The sequence below is a fragment of the Poecilia latipinna genome, unplaced genomic scaffold (assembly GCF_001443285.1).
Source record: "Poecilia latipinna isolate Pla-1442-1.1 unplaced genomic scaffold, P_latipinna-1.0 Scaffold1338, whole genome shotgun sequence".
NCBI lineage: Eukaryota > Metazoa > Chordata > Actinopteri > Cyprinodontiformes > Poeciliidae > Poecilia > Poecilia latipinna.
The window spans coordinates 115,608-125,798 of NW_015113954.1; the positions used below are offsets into that span (position 1 = coordinate 115,608).

Sequence of the window (10,191 nt, forward strand, 5' to 3'; positions counted from 1 at the left end):
GTTAAAAAAAACTAGACAAGTCAGGTGGAGGAAATTAAATGATGTGGTGAGATAAGTGGCTTTCATAAGAGGTTTTTGGGAGTTACTTCATCACTTAGTAAAGTAATTTCCTTACATATCTGAAAAATAAACTTTCAGTCACCTGGTCATATGAAGAAGTACAATTGCCACCCTTTGTGGTGGAACACTTGCAGTTAGAAGTAGCAGAAATCCTACCGTACATTTAGCGGTTGTTTACAATGTGTTTTATTTTGCTTGTTTCAGGATCTTGAATGCATTATGATTTAATGAAATTTAGTTTTTATAATACACAATACTTTTTAAACTGTTTTTATAGTACAGTGAAACTTTTATTTAGGCTTGGCGAAACGTCAATAACCACCAAATTATTTTATTAACTACAAAACTATATGCAACATTTGTATTAAATATTAGCCCAGCATTGCAGGGATTTCTCCCTTAAAAAAACAAAACAAACCCCCCCCCCAAAAAAAACAAAAAAACCTGACATTTAAATTTGTTTGTGCTTCAGTCATTCCCACTGTGCTGGTTTAAATATCGGTCATCAACGTTACCTTTCTTTAGAACGAAGCATCGCTTGCAGTTTATGGCTTTTGTGAGTCGAGCGACATTTCAACAACATTCCCCAAACGTGATTATTCCTCGTTGATTGATTTTGATAAATGAAAACTACAGCAAACACAACGTTCACCTTCGGTATCTACTTCACCCAGAGTTGATGCCGATTTGATCTTCTTTTGTTAAACAACAAAGAGTCAAACTTTGCTTCAATTAGGCCCTATGCTGTCTGTGTACATCGAGCCCCCGGTGTGAGAGCAGGGCCGTGCGTTTTGGTAGCCTCCCGGCCCTCGCCCAGGGAGTGTCTTGTCCCGTTTTCTGACGTCTCTGCTGTGACCTTGCCTGTCAGAGGTATAAATCAGCCACATCCTGACTCGCAAACTCCCTCGACTCCGTCTCTCATCTATTCTTTCATCCACCCACAACCCCAGTCCCTCGCCTCTGCACGTTGTTAGTAAACATTTAAATGTGAGAGTCTGCTTGGAATCAAAGCTGCAGTTTCTGGCAAATTCTCATCATTGATACACTTCCCGAGAAACCAGGGTGATAAAAGTGGAGGGACTCTTAGGAAACCGTTCGGTTGCCACAGAGAAATCAGCAGGAAAGCGCTTCATCCTAAATCCGCCGTTCGTACCCATTTTTCACAAGGTCTGATGGACAAGTTTCCAGAAGGAAAGCCAAACTTTGAATTTCTGAAGCGCCATGTGAGTTACATCAGCTCTCAGGGAGCTTGCGGTCGTTTAATCTTTTCAGATGCATTTTAACTCATGAGATCTAGTTCTAACAAATGTTAAATAATTTCCCAAAGGAAACGACCAACTTGAAAAAATTAAAAAAAAACACAGAAAAAGCTAAAACAAAAGAATATCTTTGAGTATCATAAAAAAAAAATAAGTGATGTATGAAAGAGTAAGTGACAACTCTTGTAAGCTGCTCCCAGAGTGAGTTTTTCTTTAAACATTAGGGATTTAATTTTATATTTTTGTTTTCAACATTACACTCGTCTCAGTCTTTAATGGTCGGTGTTAAGACGGCTTTGAAACGACTCTTTTTCTGTGGTTCTGCTAATAACGCTGGGGATTTGTGAGTCTCAAACTGTTTAAAATAATCTCTTCCCGGTTCAAATATAGACTTGGAGCAACAAGTAACCGAATGCAGATCAGGTTCAGTTAAAAATATTAAAATAGATCTTTAGTTCTGATTTAGAAACTCCTATTAGGATTCCAGCTTCAGCTTCACAATGTAGAGCCATGTTTCATTTACTCGAATTTTTTTTATATTATGAGTGTTTTTTTTTTTAAACCGTTGACATTTTTCCTTTAGTAAATTGAGCTTCTCATCTAATTTAAAGACCAGTATACCCCTCAGGATAAACTGTAGCCTGCTTACTAAATCATAACCTGGCCATTTAGGGACACAGAAGTTGCTTGAACTTTTATGATAATTTAAAAAGAGACCATGCTGTGACTGCAAAAGCAACGTACCTCATCCGGACGTAGCAGACGTCTGACAGATTCTGAACCCTTCACACCAACGCGCGCACATTTAGTTGGTTCACTTTTATTAAAGACAACATAATAAAAAAAATGAAATAAACAAAAACAAAACAAAACACATAGAAATATAAAGAAGAAAGAAAGCACATTTCAAAATGTGCTCTAACTTCGGATGGAGCTCCAGTCTCAGTAGTTTCAACATTTATATCAGCTGACTTGTGACTGAATGATACACAAACTTTTGCAAATTGAGACAAGGACTTACCTCAGTAACCACTGTGTTATTTTAAATGTTTCTTCTAACAATCATTGTAAAGTTGCATATACAGCATATGTTTACTCTAATTTGAGAAACCAACAGTTCAATTTAATGTTTCAAGTACCGCAGTCAGGTAGCAATTAGTTACATTTATTCACTTACAATTACTTGGGTAATTAAAAAAACAAAAAAAACAAAAACAAAACAAAAACCACACTTTTAGAAGTATTTTTACTGCACCATAATTTTTGCTTTTACTTGAGTAAGATGTTAATAATTACAATTTTACCTACTTGAGTAAAATTGGTGGATTCTCAACCCACTGTGAGTAACTTCACTGAATGAAGAACAAACATGTTTCAGTCAGCCAGCTTTATCTTTAAACTACCAGAATTTGCACATAAAATAGTTTTTATTTTATGTGTTTTCATCTGATGATGTCATCGGTTACTCACTTTATTTAAGTAATCTTTTTGTGTAGTACTGATGATGTCATCGGTTACTCACTTTATTTAAGTAATCTTTTTGTGTAGTACTGTTTTATTTTCACTTGAGTAATTTCTTGGATGATCATTTCTTTTACTTTTAGCTAAGTAAAAATATATAGAAGTAGAGCAACTCTTACTTGAGTGCAATTTCTGGATACCAGTACCTCCTTTGAGGACATTTGGTTCATTATTCTCAAAAAAAAAGAACAAATATTCTTAAATGTGCAGAGTTCAGAATGAGATTTCTCAAACTACAACTCTGAAGGTGTGTTTTCACATAATCTAGGTAGTGATTTTCCGTCCCTGACTGTGTGTGTGTGTGTGTGTGTGTGTGTGTGTTCCAGGTGAGCAGCAGTATCCCGTACCGCCTCCCGTTTACGGCTGTCACACACCGTCGGACAGCTGCGCCAGCAGCCAGGCTCTGCTGCTGAGGAACCCCTACAACAGGTAACACACAAACATTTGCCTTCTGCACCTCTACGACATCCCAAACACCCTCTCCAAAATATGTTCTCAGAATAAACAAACAGCAAAAACCGGAGCTGGAAATAGCTCTGGATCCATTGTTGATTGTTTTGGTCAAACAGCGGTAATTCAGTGGCAGGTAGCAGGATGTAGCTCTGAACAGGATGTTCACCTTCTGGACAGGTTCGACTGCCTCTGTGGTTTCCTCTTAAATTTTGTGTTCCTTCCTTTGGTTTCCTTTTTCTCTTCATTTAGTTGCAAAAAAATCTCCGGGATGAAACACAATATGTGAGAACTCTTGAGTCTCTCCTTGCGTTGGCAAATGTGATTTCGCTAATTTCATTCATAACCAGGGATATTTTCTTCTCTTTTTCCACAAGTGGTTTGATTGCTTTTCGGGTGAGCGACGGCGTTTTTTTTTTATTTTTTTTTATCAGGTGTATAATTTTAGATTGATACTAACATCACAACAGTGTGATGTTACACTGTGACTGGTAACAATGAAAGAAAAGTCTTGGCATAAATACAGCTGTTCTGCAAAGGCCTCAGAGGTGCGTTTCAGAAACGTCGGGTAAGATTGAAACTAAAATTAAAATTCATGTTCATTTGTTAGAATGACCTAGTCAAAGTCCAAACTTAATTGTTATTTAGAATCTCTTTCAAACACTGAGCATTGATTATTATGGACCCTTAGTTTTCAGATGACTAAACTTTCAAGTTAGAATTGGCAAAAATGTCACAAACTACAGGGTTCATTGAAATACAACCCAAATGACATGCAATTGCAATTGGAAAGGATTGTTGTTCCATAAAGTATCAGTTCATTTTGTTTGTAAAACGATTTGAAAACCTTGCATAATTTTGCCTCTACTTCATAATTATGCACAACTTTCTTTCTATCCGTCAGATAAAATCCCAATATATTTCTTTGAAAATTGTGGTTGTAACAGGATAAGCGGGACATTGTAAGATTTCAAAATATTACAGCTGATGAAGCTGACTGAAGTGTCTTCTCTGACAAATATCATAGTCATCTGTCCATTTTGTACTCTGCCTCGCAACCCATGACCGTTCATCGGCCTGGTCGAGGGATTTATGATTTATACGTACTTTATGCTTATAAGTACTCAGCACTACTTCAGTTGTGTGAGATTTTTAAAGGCATCATTTATCACCTCTCGAGGAAACTAAAATTATTTAAAATACATCAGAGAAATGAAAGCACTGCATGTAAAATACCTGAATAGCCAAAGAATGTAAAAAATACATCGATAAAATAAGTTTTTGCCTGCAGTAAAACATACTTTTGTTCATATAAGAATTCTCTTTCCCATTAGGTTGTTTTCTATCCAGTTTTTACCTAATAAGCTCAGTCAAAAACTTGCCACACTTCCACTTCCTGTCAAAGCACCTCCCAAAGGTTTCTGTGAAATACTGCTGCAGATCTACAGATCTGTGCAGTTTGGAAACAAAAGACCAAGAGTTTTACTTTGCTAATGTTCCACAATGATAACTTTGGCTGTATCTACTTCAGACAGATTTCTGAACTTTCGGGCAATCCGTGTCAAAGATGTAATAAAACATGGGGTTGAGGCTGTGAAATTAATGAGCAGTACCATTTTAGGAGGCGCACCTCCTCATCACACGCTCCCCAAACAGTTTGTTGTTTTGTCTCTAAATGAGAAATTCTTTACATGCCACTGATCCGATGTTTTCTGTAAATGGAAAACGAGAAAAGAAAAAAAAAATCCCATTCCTGGGGATGAATACTGAGGCTTCAGAGTGTGTTTTAAAGGGAGAAAGACTGCCCTGACTCTCCTAGTCTGAGGTTCGTCTTTGTCATAAACATAACTGATATCGACACAACACACACACGCAAACACACACACTCATAAACACACATGACTGGGAAGGCTCATGTGAGTGAAGTCAGTGGTCTAATCTTGCAGCCTGGTACCATCAGGCCTGTATTTACTCTCCAGGCCATCAGCTTGGAACAACATGAAGTGGAAACACGCACAGGGCTTATTAATCCGAGCAGAGAGAGAAAACGAGAGGCTCTCTGGCTTCTATCAAAGTAAGGAACAGAATGAGAAGTCTGAAACTGAGCAGGATGTTCTATTAATTAATAAACAACAATTTATTGCCAAACTACACAAAGGTTTTTGCAGTATCAAAAATGTGGCGCTTTGAAAACTTTGTGGTTTTGATGGTGGCAACTCACAACCTTCCCAAAATTATCAAGCCAGTTAAGTGACGACATGGATATCGTTCTCTGCAAAGACCTTTATTGTTTTTTAAAGTCAATATCATTATACTACCTTGTGGGAAGCTGTGAGCATTTTAATCATCAGTCTAATTTTTTAGAAAGAAAAAAAAGAGAAATTGTTGTCTTCTTGGCTGCCTCCAAAGCAAAGTGTGCAGCCTTCACTACTTCGCACCAAGATGGCCTCAGATGCAGAAAACTGCTGCTAAGACGTTTTGGTCATCAAGAACTTCATCACCAGAGGCAAGAGTCCAACAAGCTCCACGATCGTCTTTTCCTAACGAAGAGAGACTCACAGCTCGCACTTACCACCGGGGCAGAGTTTGCTCAACAGTGGCAGCAGGTGGGTGTGAGTAAACCTGCAGCAAAACAAAAGACACTTCAAAATAACAAGAATGAGAGATTTTGAGATAAGTCCGGTGCATCCATTTGTCCAGAGAAGAAAAAGGGAGATCATGAGTCCTATTTGCTTTAACCAATGGAGCATCTTGATCCTCCGAGAGCACCTACCGTGAATAAAGAGTGGGATGGAAACCTCCTGACAGAGCAACTCTTTCCAGGCACAGTTTGTTTTTCTTTGTTTCCAGCATTGTGTCATAGGGCAAAGGTGATAACAAAGTGACTCGTAAGATCAGAACACTGACATTTTGTTTCTGCGATTGAGAAACTCCCCAGATCTTAACTGCAGTAAGAACCCATGGAAAAAACAGTGGTCAACTCCAAACTTCAATAAAACACGGCTGACTGGGACAGCATCAGTCAGGACTGAGTCCAAACACTGGTATCCGAGACGTCAGAGAGGATTGCAGAACCTATGAAGAAGAAGGATCAGCCCTGGAAGTATTGACTGTTTGCATGAAGTTTATGTATCTGCTGATAAAAGCCTTTAAAACATCCGATTGTTTTTGTGTTTTGCTCGATGTCAAGCCTGTGTAGACGAAAGCGTAAGGCTCAGTAGCGGCTGGAAAATGTTCAGATATGTCAATGGTCAATGGACACTTAAGCTATAATAAAAACGTTTAATATGATTTACTTATTTTTTGGTTGTCATATATACATTGTTTTTTGCTTTAATTCCTGTCGCATCGGTCATTGAGATGTTACATTCTGACAGTAAACGATGGAGGTATTTATTTTTTCAATAATTTGTAGACTCTTTGTTTCACGTGTTAAGCTTATGAACCAAAACGCAGGCCTAAAAGTAACATCAGAATACTGCAGGATGGTAATGAAATTGACTCATATCTTTGTTGAATACAAAAGAAACACACTTACAGAAAAACAGTGAACTTTTATGAACTTCACTCTGTTTTCTTTACAAAATACAACAGGAAATCATTTGGATACAGAAACACTTTCTTGTATTTTTGTAAAGAAATGAAAAGAATGTGCATTTCTCCTCTGCAACTGGATTTCTTTGGGGGCAAACTGTGTATTCAGGACAAATTAAACAAAAAAAAATTATAAAATGCCGGTATAGAAGGTGGACTTTTATCCATGAGCAACTGAGACTATAAATTTAAAAAAAATTTATTTAAAAAAACCCCCCGCTTTGAATCATTTTAGTCAGATCTTGCAATATTTCAGCAGAAATACTTTCAGCATCTCCTGGCTGCTTGCCTGTCTGCTGTACTGTAGAATAATAGCTCTGTAATGAGCTAGGTACCAGGCACCACTTCGCCTCCATTCAACCTGCGCTGAACCTGCAGGTGCTGTAAAAGAGGCACTGAGGGCTATAAATCTACAGCTTGGAAAATACAGAAATTGTGCGTGCACATATTTGTGGACAGTCTGAGCGATGATCATGCAGTCTGTTACGTCCAATAAAAAAAATAAAAAAGTCTGGTATGCAAAAACGTAGGAATTCTTAGTGTTTAATCTCCGGTCTTTCTATACCAACTATTTTCAACGGCAAAACAGCTTTAGCCTCTTGATCAGTAGCAGCTCACGAGCTTTTCTTCTACGTTTTGTCTTTCCTCCACAGCGGTGACAATTTATATCAAATGACCTCTCAGTTGGAGTGTGTGGCATGGAACCCTGTCAATACACTGGCATCCACCATGAAGAGGTAGGAAATTGACAACCGCTTTCTTTTTGAAAAAGCCAAAATGAGTAAAACCCCTGTGCTGAAGAAGCCAGTGGCTAGGAAATCAACCCAACTGCATTTAGATTTTGTGCATTTCTTTGGTCACGATCTACATCATCTGAGTTTTATTCACAAAGCAAAAAATGTTAGACAGCTGCAATAATGGCCACCAACTTCTGCAGCTTTTTGCATCAGAAACGTTTTGCATTCACAGTGACAAAGACAACATGATGTTGACTGCAGCTATCGGTATTTTTGTCTTTGAATTACTGACTGAAAACCCAGTCATGTACGTGCTTCAAGAGCTTTTTCTGAGTAGTTTTGGACATTTTCCAGGACGGTTAGAGTTGGGAAGTGGGTGAAAGTGCAAATCTGAACTTTAGTGCCTGCAGTGTTGCGATGAGAAAATGTGCTCAGTGGAATTGTAATGATGTCATCGAAACTCGGAAGCAGTGGTAGTCTTCGATATGGATGAAATGGCAGCACAAGCACTCAAATGACTTTCCTGTTGCTTATTTTGTGCCAAGAATAAGTTTAAGAGAACTGCTCTAATAATCTCTAATTCACAGCTTTCAACTCTACGCTTATTAAAGAATTATTTGTTTTGCTTTTCACACACTCTGAAATGAAACTGTGGTCATTTCCAGTTTGGAAACTAAAATAAGAATCACCTCCTCATCATGTCATCGAGTACATGCAGAGGCCTGGTAGTGAGGCAATGCTGTAGTTCGTACTGGATGTGTTGGAAGCTCTTTTGAAAAGGTTTTAATTAATTAAACTTGTAGTCATTTTACGGACAAAGAGAATCTTTTTATAATGTTTTCATCTGTACTTTTTAGTCTTGCCTAAATATTTCAAAATTTATTGTCAAATGAAGCTAAACTGAATGATGCAAAATGCAGTTTTCATTTGTTAAAGGCACAAGGCCTTCCAAAACTATCTGGTCCTGTCTGAAAAAAATAATTACTCCCTACATCTAGTAGCTGGTTGTGAGTCGCCTGAAGGAACAGCATCAGTCGATTGCAATGAGTTGGATAATAGATTGGAATAATTTTGGCTCACTCTTCTATACAGAATAGTTTTAATCCTGGTAAATTGTAAGGTTTTCAATCTCAAATGAATCGTAAATGCCCCAAATCAGTCAGATTTAAGTCTGGACCTTGACTAGGTTCCAGACTTCCTGCTGCGATTTGGATCATTATGTGCTTTGGCTTATGCCCATAAATACCCCTCACAGATTGATGATGATCTGAAGCAGCAAAGCAGCTCCGGATCGCCAGCATGTTTGACTGTTAGCTCTATATTCTGTTTTAAAAAGTTTCAGTTTTTGCTTTGTTAGTCTGGGACGTTTTTTTGGGAAATCCAAAATAGCTTTTGTTGGGGTTCTTTTGTTGTTTTTTTCGGTAAACAGGTCAACCACTCCTGGAATGGTTCACCACTTTTCCATTTAATGACTATCCCTGATTTGTCCCAAAACCTTTGAAATGGTTTTGTAAAAATGTCCAGACTCCTTGAATCTATTTCCTTCTAAAATTAGCAGGAGATTATCAAGAATAAAGGACAGCTCTGTCTTTTGCTTACTGTTAATATTTTATGAATTGAAAACTTGTTTCAGAAAGCTCTTCCTTTTTCCTGCTCAGCTAATTTTTCCTAAGCAAAAATAGCTGAGGAAACACATTTGAAATCCCTCAAGTGTCAGCGTCCAGTGTTTAGAAAGCTTTCTCTGTGAACCGTATGTCAGTGTGACCTTCAGAGCCGGTCAAAGTCTGCGCCGCTTCACAAATGCCTTTCTACTCTGAGCCAACAGGCATTTTTCATAGTTAACCAATAAACGATTTTGTGTTTTAGGGGTTTTCGCATACTGTTCCACTGTGAGAAAGAGGCATTTTCATATTAAAAAGTGAGACATCAGTATTTTTATTTATTTTTTTATAATTGGTGACGCTTCAGATTTCTGCTGCAGATCTAGCTGCCTGTTTGGGCAGTGATGGGCAGCAGGCGACAGGAGAGGGAAGGGAGGCTTGAGGGAGGATGAGGAGGAAGAGGATGGAGGGCAACCAGAGGAGGAGACGGTCAGCGGAGATAAGGAAAGGCAAGCCAAAGGGAAAGACATGAGGAAGAGGAAGCACAGGGGAGTTGAGCCTAATTCCAGGCTTTAAATATCTCATAAGTCGTGACCAACACCCAATGTTTGTTCATAGATGTGAAGTGAAACTAGAGATTGGATATTTTAAATGACGTCTACTGAATCGTTGCTTACTTACAGAATCTGCAAAATAACTGGTGCCTCACTTACTGGCACCTCCGATGTTAATATGTTGTTCTGTCCCCTTTTACCAGTAGATCAACACTTAGTCTTAAACATTTCACAATCCTGGAAACACAGAGGGAGAGAGAGAGATTTGACGATTCTTTGAATGATCTGCTCAGGCCTGAGATCAAGACCGAGTCTTGATTTATCTCTTATTCTCTCTTCTCTTCAGCTCACCTCTCCTGTTTTTATTGGATTAAGTTTATGGATAGGGCTGAAACGATTCCTCGAATGATTCGAG

At 38.2% G+C, this 10,191-nt stretch overlaps 1 protein-coding gene and 1 long non-coding RNA gene across 5 annotated transcripts in view; both read left to right on the forward strand.

Annotated features, from left to right (window-relative positions):
* The window catches only part of LOC106961822 (Wilms tumor protein homolog), a 37,518-nt gene that overhangs the window by 11,875 nt on the left and 15,452 nt on the right, over positions 1–10,191 (forward strand). For 2 of the 4 annotated variants that reach the window (XM_015055857.1, XM_015055858.1), the window contains exons 4-5: positions 3,167–3,269; positions 7,538–7,621. In XM_015055857.1, the coding sequence (XP_014911343.1) occupies positions 3,167–3,269; positions 7,538–7,621 (187 nt within the window). The remainder of the gene's footprint in view (positions 1–3,166; positions 3,270–7,537; positions 7,622–10,191) is intronic. The other 2 variants (XM_015055860.1, XM_015055861.1) reach the window with 1 other exon arrangement.
* Positions 3,286–6,450, forward strand: LOC106961823 (uncharacterized). The gene is made up of 2 exons (XR_001427841.1): positions 3,286–5,896; positions 5,991–6,450. It is a non-coding gene; the product is annotated as an uncharacterized LOC106961823 (long non-coding RNA).